This window comes from Prosopis cineraria, unplaced genomic scaffold (genome assembly GCF_029017545.1).
Source record: "Prosopis cineraria cultivar Desert tree isolate PC_DT_omini unplaced genomic scaffold, ASM2901754v1 PC5, whole genome shotgun sequence".
NCBI classification, from domain to species: Eukaryota; Viridiplantae; Streptophyta; class Magnoliopsida; order Fabales; family Fabaceae; genus Prosopis; species Prosopis cineraria.
Genome location: NW_026555336.1, coordinates 23,081,518 through 23,106,635, shown reverse-complemented (window position 1 = coordinate 23,106,635; position 25,118 = coordinate 23,081,518). Strand labels below are relative to the sequence as shown.

General features: G+C 36.8%; 1 protein-coding gene across 1 annotated transcript; it reads left to right on the top strand.

The window, feature by feature from the left end:
• LOC129311187 (xanthine dehydrogenase 1-like) lies at window positions 1-24,040 on the top strand. Its single transcript, XM_054953264.1, is given in 16 exon segments — window positions 1-157; window positions 838-1,041; window positions 2,591-2,753; window positions 4,291-4,390; window positions 4,500-4,608; window positions 4,787-6,295; window positions 7,540-7,782; window positions 7,923-8,237; window positions 10,427-10,663; window positions 11,791-12,075; window positions 12,199-12,420; window positions 20,361-20,522; window positions 21,038-21,172; window positions 21,723-21,959; window positions 22,183-22,356; window positions 23,287-24,040. Coding segments are annotated over 14 exon segments (4,107 nt in total). The 5' UTR covers window positions 1-157; window positions 838-1,041; window positions 2,591-2,617; the 3' UTR covers window positions 23,530-24,040.
• The last annotated feature ends 1,078 nt before the right edge of the window (window positions 24,041-25,118 follow it).

Here is a 25,118-nt window from a genome sequence, read left to right as displayed (position 1 = left end):
ACTACCCATCGCAAGTGTCGTCTTGTTCTTTAACTCCCATGGCTCTCCTTGCCTTCTTTCTTCGTTCTCGTTCTCTGTTGCTGGCTGCTTCTTCTACGTTAGCTTCCGTCGGAGTTTGACCTTCACGTTCTCCATCGGCTCTGGTTCTTCGTTGGTGGTATGAATCAAAATACTGGAACATTATTATTTTTAATTAACGTATTTTAGTCGCTGATGTTGCTACTACTTTTTTTTTTTCCTGGAAATTCTGTTTGCTTTTCTGGTTGGATTTCGATTCCGGACGCTAGCTACATTGCGGAAAGTACGCTTTTTTTTTTTTTTTAAATTAGTTTCGGTTTTCGTCTTCCTTCTTTTTGTCTTTTTTTCCCCCCTGAAAATGGTGAAAAGATTATAGTAAGACAAATTTAAAATAAGAACTTAGTGTCTTCCTTCTATATGTACAGATTAACTTAGTTCGGTTTATAGGCTCTCTAGGATTTTTTCCTGAATGATAGCTCCTATTACTCGTCCTACGTCCTTCATAATCATATTCTCATCAAGCCAATCCTGCCAAAAGCATTCATTAATCTTTAATTATGTTGAATAACTTAACACGACTAAACAATTGATTTCGATAATTAAATATCAACAAAAGATTGTTATACCGTCAAACTTGTTTACAGTCATTATGTCAAGAACGCCTTTAAGCGAAGTGTATAAAATTTCATTCCTTTTGTCCTACTGCATGTTGTCCGGACTCTGGATCGCTTGAGAATATTTATTTGAAGTTAATTTGTTATCTTCTCGAGGAAATTTGCTGCATTTGGTCTATGCTTTTCCCTACTTTCACTGTCACAGATCACAGTCTCACCGCACCAAGACGAGACGAGGCTTTGAAACCAGCCCACCATCTCACCATCACTCATTCATCGTCCTTGTGCGCTCTTCTTGCCGGCCTTGGTCTGTTGGTTAAGCTCGGGCCTGTTTGTTGAACAGCTTCGCGTTCCCTTCGCGCTGCCGTCCTTGCTCGTGGTTCGTGGGACTTCCTTCCTCACTTCTCAGGTCTGTTTGGTATCTCAGCTTTCGCCTTTCAGGTTCTATTTTTTTTTTTTGGTTAAATTTGATTTCTGATCTGATATAGTTTGATATTACTTGATTAGTTCGGTTGGGTTCAGTTCGCTTGAGTGATCGTAGTTCTGTATTTGACTCGTTTATCAACTGTTTGCCTGAGACTTTGAGATGGCATTACTAGTTGATGGTAGTGGATGATTTCAGACCAATTAAGAAGCAGCAAGTCAACAAGACTTGTTCTCTTTTGGATCATAGTGGTTCTCATTTCATTTGCTATTTATGTCAGTGTTTATATGTTGTGAAGGTCATTTAGAAAAGTCTGATTTTGGTTCATGATTTCAATTGAACATTGATATCTCAAACTTTTGCATGTTTCTAAGATTGGTGTAGGACTTGAAATTGTTATTGTCGATGTGAAATTCTTGATGGGAAATTGTTGTACTATATTAGGTAGTTTTTAAAGATTTGATTAGATTAGATTGAAATAATGTTAGCAAGTAATAGTTAGTCGAACAGGCAGAAGGAATCAGGAAAATGAACCAAAATGTAGCAGCTATTTACGTAAATACATATGTGACTATAGGCAAATAAATTGAGAATTATCTCTGGAAAAGAATCGGGGATTCTCTTTGAAGAACTGCCAGCAATCCAAAACATTGAAGCTAAGGTCAAGAGGTAGCCAAAAAAAAAAAAAGGAAAAAAAAAGCTAGAGGCCGCATTCATCAGTCTGCTTTGTGTGGGAGATAGTATATGATCAAGAAAGCAAAATAATAGGCGCCAACAAGTAATAAAAGATATGATTTTACTGGTAAATATTAGTGCAAGTCTCCAACAATGTTCGTTTGGATGTATCTCAGAGACAAACAAGAACAGAAAAGATAATGTCTTTAATTTTTTTAATTCATATTTTTCTTTTAGCATAGGTACACGATATATACGTTTCTTGAAGTTAATTAGAAATCCAGACTTGGAATATTAGAGTTTGCTGAATTTCATTGATGGACATTGTGGTAGATTCGTAGTTGGCTTCAGCTTACCTGATAAAATGCCCAGCAATTCAATGCAAACACGGCTTCTTTATCGTGGATTCCACAATTTGTAATGTTTGGATTGTATTGCACTGATTTGAAGACTTGTGAAACTGGTATTGCACTTGAATTTTTATGAAAATTGTATTATATTGCTGTATTGTGTCATATTAAGCTTGTAGTGAAATGGAATTTGCGCGAAACTTGTATTATATTGCTGTATTGTGTCATATTAAGCTTGTAGTGAAATAGAACTTGTGTGAAATTTGTATTATATTGTTGTATTGTGTCATATTAAGCTTGTAGTGAAATAGAACTTGTGTGAAACTTGTATTATATGTTGTATTGTGTAATTTTTACCTTTTAAAAAATGAAAGGGGCTATTTCAGCTGGCCTGATAGCCCAGATGTCTGGGGTTGGGCCCTATGTATCATGGCTGTATACGGCCTAGCTTGCCCGAATTCCCAACTCTATTTTGAATCAGATTTTTCATTCTTTTCTATCATTGACAGTTACATACAGAACAGCTCATGCTGTAAATGGGGTCATTGGAGAACACGGAAGTGCCAGACCAAATTTTGGAGGAGTCAAAGGAGGCTATATTGTATGTTAATGGCATTCGTAGAGTGTTGCTAGATGGATTGGCTCACTTGACCCTTCTTGAGTACCTTAGAGGTGTTATTGAGTGTTTGTTGATTGGTCAAATGCAGTTTAGTACTGAATTAATCAACAAAATTCATCAAGATAAGGAAAACGAGTTCATTGTCTTTTCATTATTTCTGGGTTTGACTTGAGTGCAGTATGTTACTTTTTCATGATGGAATATGACATCTTTGCATTCTCAAGAACCAAACACCACCGTGCAAATATTTTTGTCCGTGCCATTTGGTATAAAGATATTTTGACTTGGTGGCTCTGTAGACTTCTTGAAAACAGATTCTGGAATAGAATTGAAACTTTCTTATCATAATTGACCTCAATGACTCAGTATTTTGCTGATTAAGTTGTTAATATTGAGTTTCTTCATGCCCTGGATCTACAAACATTTATATTTCATTAATTTACTGAAATATTTTGGTGATTCATGCCATCATTTCAGATTTGTTATATATATAAGGGTAAAAGAGTAAATTGACTTTTAAACTATAGGTTTAGGGTCGTCTAGGATCCTAAACTCATTTTTTGTGTAATGTTTCCTTTAACTTTTGAAAATGGTGTAATCTGACCTTTATCATTAACAAAAGTTAACTTTGACCGTTAATTAATCAGAGAATAATAGAAAAGGACTTCACAAATTACAGAAAAGGACCACAAAGTTATAGTAAATGATCCACAAATTACAAGTAAAGATCCAAAAAATTTGAGAAAAGAACTAAAATTTTTTTATCATTATTATTATTATTATTATTATTTTTTGCTTTTTAATTTTTGATGTCCTTTCATGTTATTTTTTGATTAACAAATGGTCAATGTCAACTTTTATTACTAGTAGGAGTTAGATTACACCATTTTCAAAAGTTACAAGGGAACATTGCATAAAAAATGATTTTAGAGTTTTAGATGCTTTTGGATCTATAATTTAGGGCCAATTTTCTCTTTTACCCTATATTTAATTGTAAGTTGAACTTGTAATTTTTCCCCTTTTCCTGGTCGTGTAACTTGTTTGTATCCTATGTGCGTGTTAATACCTACATGTTGTCTTTAAACCAATGATTTGATTCTTCTCCAAGTGTTCTATGTTTGCATGTTTTTGCAGACGTTATTAAGTTTCTTTTATGTTAAATAGGTAAATTTTTGAACTTCGAGTTCATACTCTTAAGTTGTTGATTAGGTAGTCCTATGTGCGTGTTAATACCTACATGTTGTCTTTAAACCAATGATTTGATTCTTCTCCAAGTGTTCTATGTTTGCATGTTTTTGCAGACGTTATTAAGTTTCTTTTATGTTAAATGGGTAAATTTTTGAACTTCGAGTTCATACTCTTAAGTTGTTGATTAGGTAGTCCTAGGTACTAACACTGACCCTGACAAGAGAGAAAGAAAAGAACTGAAAATAGCATTGCCCTTTTTTGAAGCATTTAAAAATTCCAAATCATTTCATTAGTCCTTTCTTATTCATTGGTAGTTAAATTTTATTTTCTTTTAAATTTTCTTCTGGGCAAAGCAAACTAATTATAGTCTCTTCCCCCTGGGGGAAGGGGGTCATATAAAAGATATTGGTCTTACAGGGACTAAACTAGGCTGCGGCGAAGGTGGTTGCGGAGCTTGCACAGTTATGGCTTCTCAATATGATAGAAATATGAGGAAATGTGTGTAAGTGTTTCTTCCTTATGTAATGCTTATTTGCTGCTCCTACATCTGATAATGCCTTTCTTGTTTCTTAATTTCAAACTTGCCATTAAGTTTAAAATTCTTTGTCCAGGCACTATGCTATCAATGCTTGCTTAGCACCCTTATATTCTGTTGAAGGGATGCATGTGATTACAGTTGAGGGATTGGGAAACACCAAGCTTGGTTTGCACCCTGTCCAGGTGATGCACACCCCCCCTCCAGTTGCATGTCTTCTTTCTGTATTTGGATATTCTCCATCCATTTATTTCTCACGTATCTTGTTAGAACTTCATATGCATAGGCTATTAGCTTCCTTTTTTCATAAAATTTATCTTTATTGACACTGATGCTTGAAACTTAACTTTGTGAGTTCTTCAGGAATCACTAGCACGTGCTCATGGTTCTCAATGTGGATTCTGTACGCCCGGCTTTGTTATGTCCATGTATGCGTTATTGAGGTCGAGTCAAACACCTCCTAGCCAAGAGGAAATTGAAGAATGCCTTGCAGGAAACTTATGTCGATGCACTGGTTACAGACCAATACTTGATGCTTTCCAGGTCTTTGCTAAAACTGATGATATGTTGTATACTGGTGTTTCTTCAGAAAGTCTCTCTGAAGGTGGGTCTGTTTGCCCATCAACTGGCAAACCCTGCTCGTGTAAATCAAACTCTGTCAATGATGTAGATAAAGACAGAAAATGCATACTTAGTGACAATAGACATAGACCCACATCTTATAATGAAATAGATGGGAGCAAATATACAGAAAAGGAGCTCATCTTTCCACCTGAACTGCTGTTAAGGAAACTGACTTATTTAAATTTAATTGGATTCGGTGGGCTAAAATGGTTTCGGCCACTGAAACTTCAACATGTATTGGATTTAAAAGCCAAATATCCTGATGCAAAGTTGTTAGTTGGTAATACTGAGGTAGGAATTGAGATGAGACAGAAGAGAATGCAGTATCACGTTTTGATTTCTGTAATGCATGTTCCAGAATTGAATGCTTTGAATGTAAAGCAAGATGGCTTAGAAATAGGTGCTGCAGTAAGACTTTCTGATCTTGTGAGTTTCTTCCGAAAGGTGATAATAGAGCGAGCTGCTCATGAAACTGTGTCTTGTAAAGCCTTTGTTGAGCAATTGAAATGGTTTGCTGGAACACAGATAAGAAATGTTGCATCAGTTGGTGGGAATATTTGTACTGCTAGTCCAATATCAGACTTGAACCCTCTCTGGATGGCAGCTGGAGCAATGTTTAGTATTGTTGATTGCAGTGGGAACATCAGGACAATACAGGCAGAAAATTTCTTCCTCAATTATCGTAAAGTTGATTTGGAAAGTAGTGAAATCTCGCTATCAGTATTCTTACCATGGACTAGGGCCTTTGAGTTCGTGAAAGAATTTAAACAGTCTCATAGAAGAGATGATGATATTGCAATTGTAAATGCTGGCATGCGTGTTCATCTTCAAGAACATGATGCAAACTGGGTTGTTGTTGATGCATCAATAGTTTATGGTGGGGTCGCTCCACTTACTCTTTGTGCAACAAAAACTGAGAAATTTCTCCTTGGAAAGATATGGGACCAAGATCTGCTACAAACTGCATTGAAAATTCTACGAGAGGATGTTTTTCTCAAGGAAGATGCACCTGGTGGAATGGTCGAGTTCCGGAAATCTCTGACGTTGAGCTTCTTCTTCAAATTTTTTCTTTGGGTGTCTCATCAAATGGAGGGAGAGAAGCATGTTAAAGAGTGTGTACCTGTATCACATTTATCTGCTGTGCAGTCAGTCTACCGTCCACCAGTAATTGGATGTCAGGACTATGAAATCATGAAGCTTGGGACTGCTGTTGGTTCTCCTGAGGTTCACCTTTCAGCAAGATTGCGGGTTTGTATATGTACTTGTGTGGTTAAATCTCATCCCTAGATCTGCAGCAATGCAATCTAGTCTAGATTTGTTATTAACTTCTGTAATCAGTCATTTTTTTAACCTAAAACTTTTGTAATCAGTCTGTTGAAGAATGCTAAAGATTGGTTGATGGGAGAAGGATAAGAATAATTGAATATATGGGAGGATTTATCAAGGAATGATTCATTCTTCCTAATTCAGCAGTTGATCTTACTCCCAAGATCAAGGGACGAATGATTACAGTAACTTTTCAAAATATATTTTTAATTATAAAAGCATTATTATAAATTAGGAGATTCTTTTGTAGTTGAATACAGCATCAACGAAGGGGAAAGGATTTATCCCCTCTTCTCTTTGTGGATGTATATCATCATGGCCGAACCACTCTAAATCCTGCCTCTTCTCTTCTCTGCCTCATTTATATTCATAAATTGTATGATCTCATTGCAGTCAAGCATTTGCTTTCAGATTCTCTCACTGTCAAATTTTCAAAGATATGATGATATTATGAAGGATCCCTATCCCAACGTTTTTCACTATTTTTCTAATTGACAACAACTCAACAAGTGTGGGTTGTTGCACTAAGTATGAGATATGAGCCACTATTTGTTGCTCATGAATGTTGCGGCTTGCTAGAGTTTTTATATATTGAAACTATGAATTTGATTTCCTTGTTATGATACCTTATAAAAGCAACATTATAATCCTAAGATGCATCCTAATGAAACCTCTCGTCATATGCAACATATGCAAACTTTGACTTCTATATTGCTACATTGCTTCTTCCCATTATTTTTTGCATGTTGGTTCATGGCTCAGAGCTTGACTGTAATGACCGCTAGATCATGTAGAAACATGGATTCTTACCCTACAATAACGAGATTCAAACCCAAATTCCTTCTTGTTAGTTACATGTATTTCAGATTGGAAGTATTTAGGATCATTTCTTTTGTTCAATATGATCATATGGGAGACCTTCTGAATGGGACATAGTCATTTTACTTGCTAGAATTCATGGAACCTGCGAGCCTGCATCCTTTTTTAACTTGCATGTTGATGTTTTTTTGTATATATATATATATATATATTGTCACTTGATCAGCCCGTGGTTTCTTCCATGAAATTATATCTGAACATTATTTTAGTTAATTGTGCTATGTATCAATTTGTTTTCTTAGAATTCCTTCTTGACTTCATGTATGAATGTGATAAATTATGCTCAGGTAACTGGTGAGGCTGAATATGCTGATGATACAAAAATGCCTTCTAATGGTCTGCATACAGCCCTAGTGTTGAGTAGAAAACCACATGCTCGAATACTTTCAATTGATGTTTCAGGGGCTGAGTCTTCACCAGGATTTGTTGGTATTTATCTTGCAAAAGATGTACCGGGTGTTAATAATATTGGACCAGTCGTTGCTGATGAGGAGCTTTTTGCTGAAAAATATGTCACTTGTGTGGGTCAGGTATCTAGATTATTTAAAATGGATGTTTAGCTGTTTTCTGATGTTTCTGATTTGTATTTTTAACAATTTTGAGCTTGAAGAGCTGAAAGAAAAGGAATGCTTCTGCTTTCTTCCCATGGGGTTTATGTGAGTATTTACAGGTTATAGGAGTAGTTGTTGCGGATACTCATGAAAATGCAAAGCTAGCAGCCAGAAAAGTTCGTGTTGAGTATGAAGAGCTCCCAGCCATCTTGTCAATACAAGATGCAATTAATGCTAAAAGCTTTCATCCTAATACAGAGAGATGTTTGATAAAAGGTGATGTAGATCACTTGTTTCAGTCTGGTCAGTGTGACAAGATAATTGAAGGGGAGGTTCATATAGGAGGTCAAGAACACTTTTATTTGGAGCCAAATAGCACTGTTATATGGACACTGGATGGTGGCAATGAAATTCATATGATCTCATCTACTCAAGTAAGTTGTACATTCTTGTAGTGAGTACCTGTAAAATATAGTATATGCTACTTATGGAAACCGTAGTTGTCTGAAATCTTTCGCTAGTTCCATATTATCAGATACCAATTACTTATTGAAAAAGGTTTTAGGTTTTGGCCATTTATGACTGAACTGCATCCTGCACATATACAATCTAAGCATTCAAAATGGTAGGTTATTGACCTCTATAACTAGTTTCATCTCTTCCTACAAGTGGTTGTTTGTGCATCTATTGTTCCATGGCTGAATGTAAGAGCCAAGTACTAGCAACTAGTTTACAGCCATTGATGTAGTCCAATCTTAAGAAAATGGCAAATGGTAGAGCCAACGGACCTGATTGTATATCTATCGAAGCGTGGAAATGTTTAGGTGAAGAAGGGGTGAGATGGTTAATTAAGTTATTTAATGTAATTTTGCGGTCCAAGAAAATGCCTGATGAATGGAGGAGAAGTACATTAATTCCTATTTATAAAAATAAAGGAGATATTCAAAATTGTACTAACTATAGAGGGATTAAGCTCATAAGCCACACAATGAAATTGTGGGAGAAAGTAATTGAGCACAGGTTGAGATTGGAGACAAGTGTTTCTGAGAATCAGTTTGGTTTTATGTCAGGTAGATCAACTACAGAGGCGATTTATCTACTAAGGGGATTAATGGAAAAGTATCATTGTAAAGATAAAGATCTACACATGGTTTTTATTGATTTGGAAAAAGCTTATGACTGTATACCAAGAGAAGTGCTTTGGAAAGCGTTAGAAAAAAAGGGAGTACGGATTGCTTATATTAAAGCCATACAAGATATGTATGAGGGGGTAAAAACTAGTATAAGGACACTTAGTGGTCAAACAAAGGATTTTCCTATAAAGATTGGACTACATCAGGGATCATCTTTGAGTCCTTATTTGTTCAACTTGATCTTGAATGTTTTGACGGAACATATTCAAGGGGAAATTTCGAAATGTATGCTCTTCGCGGATGATATAGTTCTTATAGCAGATACAAGAGAAGAGGTTAATTGCAAACTTGAGTTATGGAGGAGGACATTGGAGTCGAAAGGTTTTCGTCTGAGTAGAAGTAAGACGGAATATTTATATTGTAAATTTGGTAAAGGACTATCCGACAATAATTTGGAAGTGAAATTGGGAGATCAAATTATACCTCAAGTGGAAAAGTTTAGATATTTGGGAGCCATTATTCAAAATGATGGCGAAATCAGTGGAGATATTTCACATAGAATTCAAGTTGGGTGGTTTAATTGGAGAAAAGCTAAAGGAGTTATTTGCGACCGTTAGGTGCCTAATAAACTTAAAGGAAAGTTTTATCGCACTGCTATCAGACCGGCAATGTTATATAGTAGTGAATGCTGGGTTCTAACGGGACAGCAAGAGCATAAAGTTGGAGTAGCAGAGATGAGAATGTTACGATGGATATGCGGACATACACGTAAAGATAAAATTCGAAATGAGCACGTACGCGAAAAAGTGAGGGTGGCACCTATTGAGGAAAAAATGGTAGAAAATCGGTTGAGATGGCTTGGGCATGTACAAAGAAGACCAAGGGAGGCACCAGTGGGAAGAGTGGAACATATAACTTTGAGTCCGATTAAGAGAGGTAGAGGAAGGCCTAAGAGAACACTTTTGAAAGTTATTGAACGCGATCTGTTAATTAATAATATCCCTAAAAGCTTGATAAATGATAGAGCACAATGGCGTCTTGCAATACATGTAGCCGACCCCACCTAGTGGGATAAAGGCTTGTTGTTGTTGTTGTTGTTGTTGTTGTTGTATGATTCTATTGCCATTATTTATTGAAAATACATTAATTTAAATTGTAGTCACTTGTGTTCTGGGGATGGACAATGTATCTTGGCCTTGTTCCCTTCAAGGCTATCTCTGATATTATATCTTGTTATTCTAAATTCTAAATTTCTGTTCGTGTTGGTGGTATGGGGAGAGTATTCTAGTTCCTTATAATTACTAAGCTCATTTCCGTCCCTATTGTCTCATGTTTAACTCTTTTATGCAAAGTTCCTATAAAATTTTTTAAAATTAATTTCTCAAGTTCTTTACTATCCGAACAATTTCAGCTTATGTAACAGTATATTTATCATTTTGCGGCCTTTTCTTTTCCACCCTCTCATATTAGAAGTCTCTGTGTTTTTGTAGGCCCCACAGAAGCACCAGAAATATGTTTTACTTGTTCTTGGTCTTCCTATGTCGAAGGTTGTTTGCAAAACAAAACGAATTGGTGGTGGATTTGGGGGAAAGGAGACTAGATCAGCTTTCATTGCTGCTGCAGCTGCAGTTCCGTCATAGCTATTAAATCGTCCTGTGAAAATCACATTAGACCGAGATATAGACATGATTACTGGGCAACGGCATAGTTTTGTGGGGAAGTACAAGGTATTGCTCCGTGTACTTTTAATGGTTTAAAGTTAAATTGAAGCCTAATATTATTACATTGAAAATACTAAATCCTTTGACATGCTGATTTTCTTAAAATGTGTTGAAGACTGAAGTTGTGTACTTTGTCTATGGCTTAATGCTTATTCCTTGAGAATACAAGGCTTGAAGAAGAGGATGCGAAGACATCACTCCAGTACTTTTGACTTTTGAGTAAAAGCTAAAACAAATAAATCTCAAGGTATGCTTGGTAGGAGAAAAGAGGGAGGAATGAAAAGAAAAGTAATAGAAAGGAAACAAATATGTGGTCCGCACACCTGTCCAGTCCATCCAACTAGGAGTGCAAAGAAGAGGGAAGGAGAGAAGAATTTGGTAAACACCACCCAATGCACCATTTAATTTTTTCATTTTGTTTGGTGAGCATAAGGAGTAAGCTCTATCGCGCACAGAGATTATCTCCCTTGAGGTATTGAAGGCAAATAGTAGACTTATTCCAACTAAATTACTACATACACAAGGTTTAGGATTCAAACTTCTAATAACTTGTTTAAGTGACGAGAACCCTACTCATGCCAACTTTTTGTAACAATGGCTATGTTCCTGATACAGCGAAAAACTGTGAAAATCAAAGAAATAATTATTATAATTTAATTATAAAAATGAGCATAAAAAATAAGATAAATAAAATGCATATATATATCAATATAGTATTTTCTCAGTAAAAATGTTCAGTAAGATTGAGGATACAAAAGTAATTTTACATTTTATTAAGGTGAGTTGAGTTTCAATTTGTATCCTTCATGGAACTAAATAAGAAAAGAGAAATCGTTCTTTCTTTCTCTCCTATCCTAGCAAATATTGCTCCAAACAGAGGGTGGAAGATGAACTATGCCTTGGTTTCTTCATGAAATGATTGAAAGTAAAAGATTTGGGGGAATAAAGCTTAAACAAATCAATATCGGGCAAACAAAAGATAAACTATACCTTGCTTCTTGCACCCCTTTGATCAGTGTTTCTATTATTCTATCTTCTTGTTTACAGTTTTTACTTTTACTTTTATTTTTTTAACCTGTGTTGTTTACAGTTGAATGACAACTTTGTTTTCTGTTCAAAATTATTTGATTCAGGTTGGATTTACGAATGAGGGGAAGGTGCTTGCACTAGATCTGGAAATCTGTAACAATGGTGGAAATTCATTGGATCTGTCTCTCCCGGTTCTTGAACGGGCTATGTTTCATTCAGATAATGTGTATGAAATACCAAACATGAGAATAGTTGGAAGGGTTTGCTTCACTAATTTCCCTAGTCACACTGCTTTCCGTGGATTTGGTGGTCCTCAAGGCATGCTTATTGCTGAAAATTGGATTCAAAGAATTGCTGTGGAAGTCAAGAAGAGCCCAGAAGTGATAAGAGTAAGATATAGAACTGTGGTATTTGTTCTTTATTGTGTTGTACCTGTGAATTATTTTTAGTACCATCACTAATGGTTTCATAGGATTTCCCTGTAAATTTTCCTAAGCCAAGTTTCTTTTCAGGAAATAAATTTTCAAGGTGAGGGATCTGTTTTGCATTATGGCCAGCAGCTTCAGCACTGTACATTAGTCCAGCTATGGAATGAACTTAAGTTATCCTGTAACTTTGCGAATTTATGTGAAGAAGTCGACCTATTCAATGGTCATAACAAGTGGAAAAAGCGTGGCATTGCAATGGTTCCAACCAAGTTTGGCATATCCTTTACAACAAAGTTTATGAACCAGGTAATATCTGAGGTCTAACATATTGATTTTTATTTTTATTTTTATTTTTTTTGTACATCCTGCACACCTGGGGGGTGGGGGGGATTGGAGGGAAAAAGTAGGTGCTTTGCTGTAATGGAACGGCAATATGCTTATGTACTTGATCTTAAAGCAGGTCCAGGGTTTCAATATCATCTAAAAAAGACAAAGAAAACAATGAAAGCCCAGGAGAAAGAAAGACTGTCTGCAAGTTTTTCTGTTGTGTTGTAGTTACAATTTATCTAGCAAGGACTGAGTAGCCAGTGCTAGATATGGGTCTTGAGCTAGTTTATAATCATGTTGAAATTTGACTATAATCTCCTTATTCATGACCTAATTATGTACATGTTTTATGTGAACGATGTGGTTTATTTTCTTAGAAAATGAAACCGTTAACTGTTTTTTCTAGCATTAATTTTTTAGTTTATGTAGCTTTTATTTGTGCTGGTTTTGCGAGCTTAATTCATGGGATCCACTAGCAGGATACAGCTACCTCCATTCTAAGGAATTAAGAAATCAGAACATATCATTTCTTTGATTCTCTTCATATATTATTCTTCCTGGTTCATCTTTATATTTTCATGTTTCTGGACTATTAACAACCATCAGCTTTCTTGACATCAACAAATATTTCCATAACTTTTTCCCCATGCTTTGAGCTGAAAGTAATATATCCTACCTTTTATATTTCTTATGAACTCATCATCTAGCCAAAGATTCAAGTTTATTATTTCTTTCAATCACTCACATTGCACTTGGTCTCTGAAGCTTCGAGGAAATTAATAGGGTATAGTCCTACGTATTGTATTTCAATCTTTTCATATCATTATCCAATATGCAACATACTATAGCTTATAATTTTTACGTCTTCATTAAATGTTCTTTTGAGTGATAGGGTAATGTGATAGAAAATATGACAAATGTTATTTTAGAAAGAAATAATTGTTTTTGCATTATTTAGTATTTTGTAAGTTTCCTTCTAAAGGAAGGAAACCTGACCTGCTTTTGTTTGTTTTACTCTTTATTTAAATCTGCAAGTTGAGCTTTCCTTATAGGGAAGGAAACCTCAAATTTATATTTTATTTCATTTTATGTTTCCTTCATAAGAAGGAAACCTTAATTGTGGCTTCTATAAAAAGCCACCATGCAGCACATGTAAGGAAGTTCTGAGAGTTGGAATGAATTGCTGTTCTATTCCCCTATCTATCAGTTCTGCGTCCCTCTCCACTTCCCCTGCTTTCTCTGTTTTCTGTCATCTCTCCCCTCTGTTTTCGCTCCCCCTTCACCTCTCACTCTCTGATTCTGTTTCTTTTCCTCATCCTATTCTGTTCAAATCAATGTGAGTGTGTGTGTTTTACATCAACTTGGTACCAGAGCCTGGTTCTGAACGTTCCTAGGCTGTTTCCGCAGCCAGAGATCGAAGGAAAACTCTCAGGGGAGCTCAGCATACTCTGTTCACACTGCCAGCACCCAGAATCACATTTCCCGACGTTAGATCCAAAAACGGACGCTACCATCGTGCTCAGAAGGGAAAATCCGGTCAGAACCAAAAAGACCACCTCCGCCCGAAGTCACACGCGCCGGTGGAGCTTCTGCGCGTGGTCTTCACTCGCCTCACGCCGTCACATGCGCCGTCCGTACAGTCGCCGCCAGAACGTGATTTCAGTGTGTTTTCGCGGAATTTGTTCAACTTTGAAGGAGCTGAGGGGCGCAAGTCATCATCTAAAACTTATTTGGGGGTAAAACTTTTTGTTTTGAGCTCCTAAAGCAACGCTGGTAAGGCCGACGACCCTTTCATTTAACTGGCTTACTTGGTTCTTAAAGGGAGGTGTTTCATTCATAGCTAGTTCTGAAATCTTTGTTGTGTGGTACTTTGGTTTCTTTGAGCATTGCAATTTTTATTTTTATTTTTTTTAATCATGTTTTAATATTTTGAAAATATATAATATATATAAAAAAAAGGAAAATTTACATTGAAAATTTACATTGATCATTGTTGTTAATTTGTGACTTTTGATAGCAGTGTTCGTATAACCTAAGACACCTACCTCACACACAATCCTGCCCTATACCTGTGTCCAAAAATTACCCTAGGTTAATTGAAGTTTCTAACGGTTTTCCTGAAAGGTTTTTGAACCTTCGGAGATTTCTGTGAAGACTTCACTCGAGTTGTTACCTATTTAGCATACGATCTTTGTGGAATTTTTGAATTCTCAGAGGGTTAGTGTTGTTAAAGAAGGGACTTCACCTATTTAGGTAAGGGCAACTTGGGGGCCTTTCTTCCTTAGGTTATTAAATCCACACCAAACTTGCACTTTACCATACCATCTTTGTCATTGTATGACCATTCGTGATTTATACGATAAGCAAGCTTTATTAGACCAAGAAATTACTGCCCTAAAATCTGTCATGGCTAATAACTCCCAAATCACCCAAAATCATCTTGAGGAATCTGAAAGGACTCAAAGGGCATATGTGGACCAGCGGCTAGATGAAATTAAAGAATTCATGGACAATAAATTTGAAGAGATAATAGGTGCAATTCAGTTGACATACAGACAAGATACAGGGAAAACAACTGAAGGGATACTCGAAAGACCTATCATTAGAGGAGAGTCAAGTCTTAAAAATGAACAATTCCCAGTCCACAATCAACTTAGAGGTAATTCCCTTAGGATTGGTCATTCCTCTAGAGCTATGGGTGAAAGACACAGTAGAACATTTCCTCATGAGTTTACCAATCATCATTCTAATGACATAGATGATACTTGGGATGGGCAAGGGCCTGAAGAACAACATCATAGACCATACCAGTTAGTCCATAGGAATGGTAGAGAAGGCTTTAGAAGGACACATATTGATGACATCACCAAAAAGGTTAAAGTTGAAGCTCCTGAGTTTGATGGACGATTGAATCCTAGTGCATTCCTGGATTGGTTAGCTAGCATGGAAGATTATTTTGAATGGTATGACATGAGAGATATTCAGCGAGTTCGGTTTACGAAGATGAAGCTCGTGGGATCTGCTAGGAAATATTGGCAAAATGTCCAAAGGAACATTGAGCGACAAGGTTATTCACCGATTGAGACGTGGGAAGAAATGAAGGCCAAGCTGAAAGAAAAATATGTGCCGACTCATTATAAGAGTCAACTGTATGACAAATACCTTAATTTGAGGCAAATCTCCACAGCTTCCGAGTATATTTCTCAATTCGATGACCTTATGATTAGATGTGACGTGGATGAAGAGGAATGGCGCACCATTACCAAGTTTGTTAATGGTCTCAAGCCATATCTACAGAAGGAGCTCAAGTTAAACTTTCCAGAGTCTCTTGAAGAAGCTTATCATAAGACTTTAGAAGTAGAGTCTCTGTCACAGTACTCGTCTGCAAAGCGTATCGACATGCAGAGCAATCTGTTTAGACAAGCACGAACTTCCAGTATGTCTGAACGACCAACAGGAGCACTTACATCTAGGCCTAGCTCGTCTTTTACACCTACTCAAGCAATTGGGTTAATGGGTAATACTTCTAAGCAGCCTAGTGAGGCTATAGTTCCTGCTTCCCGCCATAATATTCCTTTGTCGAGTGTTTTCGCTGTCACTCAAAGGGTCATATTGCGTCAAAATGCCCACAGCGTACTCTAGTTATTGACTCACAATATGAAGGTGAGGAAGACAATGCAAATGCTGACGTTGTCGTAGATCCAGTTGAGTGTCCTTCAGATGTCGATGAGGACATCATCATTGATGAACATGGGTGTGAGACACGTCGAGTTGGAGTTATGCGATGCATTCTATCTGTCCCTCTGCCTAGTGATTCGTGGAAGCGAACAAGTATTTTCCATACTTTTGTGAAGTGTGGAGATAAAGCTTGCAAATTGGTGATTGATGGAGGGAGTTCTAGAAACGTTATTTCTAGTCAAGGAGTAGCCCGACTCAATCTCAAGACAGAACCTCACCTAGAACCTTTTCGTGTTGCATGGGTCGACAAAACTTCTTTACCAGTCACGCAACAATGTCGCGTTCCTCTTCACTTAGGTGACTATAAAGAAGAGATTATTTGTGATGTTCTTCCAATGGATGTTGCTCACATTTTACTTGGCCGACCGTGGCTTTATGACCACAATGTTATCAATCATGGTCGTGAGAATACCTATACATTTAAGCATGGAGGCAAGACGATCCTGTTACGTCCTGCTAAGCCTGACAACGAAGGCAAAGGCTCAAGTAAATCAAAGGGCACAAAACCCAAAACCCACAATTTGCATTTCTGACAGAAAAACAATTTGTACAAGAAAGCAGAGAGAGTACGATCGTGTTTATTTTGGTATCCAAGATCTCGCAACGAATTGCTACTACTTCAAAAATGCCAGAGGAAGTGCAACAGCTCTTACAACAATTTCGGGATATCACTCCCGATGAGCTTCCATCTGAATTACCACCAATGAGAGAGATCCAACATGCAATTGATTTCATTCCAGGTTCACAACTCCCCAATCTACCGCACTACAGGATGAACCCTAAAGATAGAGCAGAGCTTAACCGACAAGTTAGTGGATTGTTGGAAAAGGGTTATATCCAGCATAGTATGAGTCCTTGTGCAGTACCTGCTCTTTTAACCCCAAAGAAAGACGGCTCTTGGAGAATGTGTGTAGACAGCAAGCCATCAACAAGATCACCATCAAGTATAGGTTTCCCATTCCTAGACTTGATGACATGCTTGATTTAGTGTCTGGATCTAGCTGGTTTTCAAAGATTGACCTCAGAAGTGGTTATCATCAGATCAGGATTAAGCCTGGAGATGAGTGGAAGACTGCTTTTAAAACGCAAGATGGGTTGTTTGAATGGCTTGTCATGCCTTTTGGGTTATCAAATGCACCAAGTACATTTATGAGAGTAATGACTCACCTCCTTCGCTCTTACTTGGGAAAGTTTTTGGTGGTATACTTTGATGACATACTAGTTTTTAGCAAGTCAAGAGAAGAACACTTGGGACATCTCGAGTTAATTTTTCTCACCTTGCGTCAAGAACAGTTTTATGTTAACTTGCCTAAGTGTTCATTTCTTCAAAATCAAGTCATCTTCTTAGGTTTCATAGTTTCTGAAAGGGGTTTAGCAGCTGACCCTGAGAAAGTCCAAGCCATTCAAGAATGGCCTGAGCCACAATCTCTTTATGAAGTACGGAGTTTTCATGGCCTTGCTTCTTTCTATAGACGCTTCATTAGAAACTTCAGTACCATTATGGCTCCTATCACTGATTGCTTAAAACAAGACAAGTTTCAGTGGACATCTACAGCTTCCATGGCTTTCCAAGATATTAAGAAGAAGCTTTCTCAAGCTCCAGTCTTGTCTTTACCTGATTTTACAAAGTGTTTTGAAGTTGCTTGTGATGCGTCTGGGACAGGAATCGGAGGTGTACTAAGCCAAGAAGGTCACCCTGTGGCTTTCTTCAGCGAAAAGCTCAATGATGCCAAACAAAAGTACTCCACTTATGATAAGGAATTTTATGCGATTGTGAGATCCCTTGAGCATTGGAAGTACTACCTTCTTCCGCAACAATTTGTTCTATACTCTGATCATCAGGCGCTTAGGTTTATCAACTCTCAGCGGCACTTAAATGCTAAACATGCTAAATGGGTTGAGTATATTCAGGGATTCACTTTTGTGGTCAAGCATCGTTCAGGAACAGAAAACATAGTGGCTGATGCCCTGAGCCGTCGGATCAACTTGTTGCACACTATGAGCGTTAGTGTTGTTGGTTTTGAAAACTTGAAGGACAACTATGCTTCATGTCCAGATTTTGGGATAATATACCAAGAAGTTCGCAGTGATAATCGTCATGAGCATGTTGATTTCATCATTAAAGACGGTCATCTCTTTCGTGGGAGCAAACTGTGCATCCCACGTACTTCTATGCGAGATTTTCTTATATGGGAGTTACACGCTGGAGGTTTAGCTGGTCATTTCGGGGTTAATAAGACGATGGCATTAGTCGAAGATAGGTTCTACTGGCCTTCACTCAAGCGTGATGTGGCTCGCATAGTGTCTCAATGTCGAAATTGTCACTTCTAAAGCCAGGCGACAGAATACCAGTTGGTATACTCCTTTGCCGATTCCCGAGGCACCTTGGAAAGACTTGAGTATGGATTTTGTCTTAGGATTGCCTCGCACAGCTAGAGGTCATGACTCTGTATTAGTTGTTGTGGACAGGTTTTCAAAGATGGCTCACTTTATTCCTTGTAGCAAAACTACAGATGCTTCACATCTGGCAAAGTTGTTTTTCAAGGAGATTGTACGTCTACATGAGTTACCTACCACTATCGTATCTGATAGAGATGTCAAGTTTGTTAGCTACTTTTGGAAGACCCTATGGAAACTTTTTGGTACCCAATTGAAGTTCTCTTCTGCTTTTCACCCTCAAACTGATGGGCAAACTGAAGTTACTAATCGTAGTTTGGGTAATTTGCTTCGGAGTTTAGTTGGAGACAGGCCGAAGAACTGGGATTTGGTTCTACCCACTGCAGAGTTTGCATATAATAATTCAGTGAATAGGTCTACAGGCATGAGTCCCTTCCAGATTGTTCAAGGTTTTAATCCTAAACAGCCTATTGACCTCCTGCCAATCCCGTTGACATTTCGCATTTCTGAATTTGCGGAATCCTTTGCCAATCGCCTTCATGACTTACATGCTGAAATTAGGCGCAAATTAGCGACAAGTAATGATCAATATAAATTATCTGCTAATACTCATTGTCGATTTCAAAGCTTCGAAATAGGTGATTATGTTATGGCTCGCATTCGTCCTAGAACGTTACCCTAAACAAGCTTTTAAAAAGTTGCATGCTCGAGTTGCGGGACCTTTTCGCATAACAAAGAAATTAGGACCTAATGCTTATCTTTTAGAACTACCTTCTGATATGGCCATTAGTCCAGTTTTTAATGTAGAGGATCTTATGCCTTACCGGGGAACTTTTAAGCCTTCCCCTTTGCTTTCTGATGATTTTGCAGGTACTCAGCCTTCACAAGTGCCAATTCCATCATTGCCTGCTGTCTCACCATCAGTTGATGAAATCGAGACCATTATGGATGATCAAATGGTCTTTACCTCTGAGGGGCCCATCCGTCGTTATTTGGTTCGTTGGAGAGGTCGATCTGATGAAGATGCCACTTGGATTTCAGAAGATGAATTCCAACAACTTAATCCTGCCTTGCTAGAAGAAGCCTATCAACTCTCTACCTCTCCGGAGGAGAGTTCTTTGCAGCAGGGGAGAATTGATAGAAAATATGGCAAATGTTATTTTAGAAAGAAATAATTGTTTTTGCATTATTTAGTATTTTGTAAGTTTCCTTCTAAAGGAAGGAAACCTGACCTCTTTTGTTTGTTTTACTCTTTATTTAAATCTGCAAGTTGAGCTTTCCTTATAGGGAAGGAAACCTCAAACTTATATTTTATTTCATTTTATGTTTCCTTCATAAGAAGGAAACCTTAATTGTGGCTTCTATAAAAAGCCACCATGCAGCACATGTAAGGAAGTTCTGAGAGTTGGAATGAATTGCTGTTCTATTCCCCTATCTATCAGTTCTGCGTCCCTCTCCACTTCCCCTGCTTTCTCTGTTTTCTGTCATCTCTCCCCTCTGTTTTCGCTCCCCCTTCACCTCTCACTCTCTGATTCTGTTTCTTTTCCTCATCCTATTCTGTTCAAATCAATGTGAGTGTGTGTGTTTTACATCATAATGACTTCCATTACTTGATAAGTGATTTAGTTTGAGCGTATTTTTATGATGCTTTCTGTATAGAATCCTTCCTTTTTCTTTCTTTCTTTCTTTTTTTGCTATTGTCTTTTAAGAGTGTTCATCAGTCATTTTGTTATTTGTTTGGGGGATCAAAATTGATGAATTTGATATCTTCTTAATAACTTCAGGCAGGCGCTCTCGTTCATGTCTATACTGATGGAACTGTTTTAGTTACCCATGGGGGAGTAGAAATGGGGCAAGGCTTGCATACAAAAGTTGCTCAGATTGCTGCCTCAGCTTTCGGCATCCCCCTTAGTTCTGTCTTTATATCAGATACAAGCACTGATAAGGTAAAGTATCTACCCTCTTATTTGGATTTATGATATCTTGTTTCTAAATTTCTCAGAACATTTAAGTAAGGACTTGACTTTATTTCTCTTCTATCTTTTCCTCTTTCCCTTTTGCTGCTAAGTCATAATGATTCATAGATGTGGGCTGAGGTGGTTGAACTATTCAAGAAAGCTGCATGGATTACTGGGAAGAATGAAATTAGAATTGATAAGGATAATGCTATCTGGTTTGATGATATAACTATTCAGCATAAACTGAACGCTGTCAGCACTCTAGAAAACTAACTACAAAATCAAATTAGAAATGAACAACAGCCCCAGCACATATAAGCTGAGAGCATGTTGCTTTCTGTATCATGTTTTATTGCAAAATATTTTAACATCAAAACCCCACACATCCTTTACTGTTCCTTTGGTTTTTCCCTTTCCTTTTGTTTTCTGTCATAGATTTATCTACAGATAGTTGTTTTTGATGCTATATAGATATGGCTTGCTCATGTTTACTACAATATTAGGTACCTAATGCGACACCAACAGCAGCTTCTGCAAGTTCTGATATGTATGGAGCAGCGGTTTTGGATGCATGTGAGAAAATAAAGGCACGCATGGAGCCTATTGCTTCACGACAAACTTTTAATTCTTTTGCTGAGGTACTGCACTTACAGTTTTTTTTTTCTCACCTAAAGAAAGTACCCACTCAGAATAAAGGGACTGATCGAAGAATGGCTCACTTATGTATTATGATAGCTGTGTATTACGATCATTGAGGTGTTGTGCTGAATAAAGAACCTTGGGAAAAGCCAGGTAAATATGCTGATCTCTGTTGCTTGCTGTGAAGAGCTGGCATCTGGAGACAACGGGTGCTGAAATATAATTGTTCTAATGGATTTCATTCATCAGTGCTCTTTTTCTTTTTTCTTTTTCATTATTAGTGGTTTGGGACTTGGTTAAAATTTGTGAGTAAAGCAGAAGAAAAAGATATACAAAGATCCTAATTCCTAAATACGTTCATATGAATAACTGAGGTTACTTTAGGAAAAGTCTGTATCATATTCGAGTACTTCTAAAGATTATATGCTGTATAGGCCTTGTCAACAATCAGTAGAAAGCAGCTTCTGTGATTTTCTCCACTATTTCTCTCTGCCTTTTGCTTGGAAATTATCTGTTGATGGTATTTTGTCATGCATTTATCTTTTTCAGCTGGCTAGTGCATGCTATGTAGAGCGAATAGACCTTTCTGCCCATGGATTTTATATTAAACCTGATATTGGATTTGACTGGAAAATTGGTAAAGGAAGTCCATTTAGGTACTTCAGTTATGGAGCTGCATTTGCTGAGGTGGAAATTGATACCTTGACTGGCGATTTTCATACAAGGGAAGCAAATGTAATTTTGGATCTAGGGTACTCTTTGAACCCTGCCATAGATGTTGGACAGGTAATCTTCTTTTTATTTCTTTTTATTTTTATTCTCAGGATAGATAAAGAAATTTAAGAGGAAGAGAATTATGAAAGAGAGGGAAACGTCCTTGGAACAGGAAAGAAAAATATGGCTTATGGCTGAATCTTCACTAAGAATTCTGACCCTTCATTTGATTTTTATTTTGCATTTTATTTATTTATGCAATATATGCTCAGGTTCATGTCATTCCTTTCAACAGATTGAAGGAGCTTTTGTTCAAGGTTTGGGTTGGGTAGCCCTAGAAGAACTTAAATGGGGAGACAGAGCCCATAAATGGATTCCCCCTGGGTACCTTTGCACATGTGGGCCTGGAACTTATAAAATTCCTTCCGTAAATGATGTTCCCTTGAAATTTAATGTCTCACTTCTCAAGGTATGTTCCAGAACAACTTCAATTCTCTTTTCTTTCGGGGTTAAGTGGAGAAGGGGAGTGGGTGATGCATATGGAAGTGATTCAATTGCGTTACATTGCTTGTTGCCGCTATGGTGTCAGGGGCATAAGCTCTACATTTTCCCATTAGTACAACTAGTTGTTATTGATGTTTTTTTTCCATGAGAAGGAACAGGTAGATTACTGCAGGTCTTCACCTAGGGCATTATGGTTTAGTGATTATGGATGATGAAGAATAACATATGCACACTTCTCTCGTTAAACATATGGTTGGCTTTAGATTTCTATCAACTTTATTTCTGTAACTGCATTTGATGGAGACTTGGTTGTATGGGATACCAAGTCTCACATTAAATAGTATGGGTGTTCAATAAGATATTTAAGTGGATTGTTTTTCCCACCTCAATAGTTAGATTTTGTAATAGGGTTCCCCACTTAGGTGCCCACCAATTGATATCAAAGTCATATTGTCAACAATTTCAAAGAGGGCTACCAACAGTTGATTCTAACCAGTAATATGCCGATTTAAGTGTCATGGAGTGCAACTGCCATCCCCATGGCTTTTCACTGGGTGCCAACTGATGGAGACTTAATAATATGGGATACCAAGACCCACATTGAGTAGCATTGGATGCTGAGTGGGTATTTTGATGAGCTGGGTCTCCCACTTCAAAAGCTCTGTTTTGGGGCAAGGTTCTTTATCCCACTTAGGTACCCATCAGCATCTCTTGGATGTTCCTGAGATTAACATGGGGATATGTTGGTGCGGCATTGAAATACTAGCACATGCATTTTATCATGCTTTCCTTGAAGCATAACCTGTTGTATTTTGAAGTTTGTCTTAAGAAACTAATTTTTAATTCTGGTTGAATGATAACTTCATTTTTTTTTTCTGTGCGTGTTAACTGATAGGGTCATCCAAATGTCAAAGCCATCCATTCATCTAAAGCTGTTGGTGAGCCTCCTTTTTTCCTAGCATCAAGCGTATTCTTCGCCATCAAGGATGCCATTAGAGCTGCAAGAGCCGAAATTGGGTATAATGATTGGTTTCCTCTTGATAATCCAGCAACTCCTGAGAGGATCCGAATGGCTTGTTTGGATGAAATTACCTCTTTATTTATTAACTCTGATTTCCATCCCAAGCTTAGTGTTTGATTTGCTTTCTTCGCATGCCGTATAATTGACAAGTGAATTCTCATGCCAAGCCCCTTCATATCTAAAGCTGACACAAGATTTTACGCCAAAGGGGTGAGAGAAGCTGCATCATAGCTCTTGAATTTTAATTGTGCACACAGAATCGAGAGAATGACAAATAAGGACATTGTAAGAATTTTAATGTTAAGTTAGGATCTCTTCATAATTAAAATTCCCAAATTCAGTATTTCACCTCCCATATTTTAGTACTACAATCTTTAAGAAATCTTGATTTGGCATTAAACTTCTTATAAGGTTCTTAGTTGTCATTCTCTCCATGGAATCCATTTCATTTTTCAGGGTCAATTGTTCCAATGGCAGCTGCGCAAACTGGGTTTTTGGTCCCTCAATTTTCTTCCCAAGTATTTCAGTGTTGACTTCATAGTAAAATTATGCCATCTATATCTATGTACGTTAGCATAGTATGTGCATATATATTATATCAATAAACAGACATTACATATTTTGTTTATTTGAGTTATCAATAACTAGTTTGGACCTCTGTATTTCATGAAATCGAAGAATTAAGCTAATATCATTCATCTCTCATAAATAGTATAACATGTTATATCTTTTTATATATAAAAATTATATGCTGATTTGTTGTATCTTGAAATATCATTGCTTTGATTTTCCCCCCCTTTGTTGTATGGGTGCTTATTGTATGTGTACTTGCAATTTTGGTTGTCCATGATAAAAACAGCAAATGACAATTACGTCCATGAAAGACTAATGGAATTATAATGAAGTATCAAACGATTTTAAAATGTCAGAGTCCTGGTCCTTATAGTTATTGTGAAATTATTGAAAGGTTAATATTCACCCCCTCATTTCAAACTGATCAAACCTACTCCCAAAGTGTAGACATCTTGTGTGCCTTAGAAAAGAGGGATTAATTTGAAAAAAAAATTGTCAGCAGGAGAAATTAATAAACCAATTGAAATATTAAATTATATTAAAATATTATATTCTTTTTTAAATGCTTGCATTGTTTATAAAATATTGTTCACAATACTTATTAGTTTTATTGTCAAAAGTTTTTCAAAATTGAAATGGCTTAAATACATTTTGGGAGGTATATTGAACACAGTAATATTATTTATTAAGAGCTAACTATTAAAATTGCTTGGTTATAAATATTTAATATCTAATTAGTAACTCACAGAAAGATATTAAAGTAATACAAAAACTGGTAAGGCAAAATTTCTTGATATATCACTGATTATGATTACATTCAAGATTGTCTCTTATTTAATATAAAGATTAAGGGGTAATATTGTCTTTAAATTATAGGTTTAGAAATGTTTGGGATTTTAAATTTATTTTTATTTTGAAAATGGTGCAACATTTCCTATAATATTAATAAAAGTTAAGACAATCAATTGATCAGAAAATTATATAAAAGAACCTCAAAAATAATATTGAGAGCCAAAAAATTATAAATGAGTATCATATAAAAAATTTATACCAATTAAGTTCTCTGAATTACAAAATAATAATAATAATAATAATAAGAGACAAATGTTTATGTGTGTTGCATGTAAAAGATT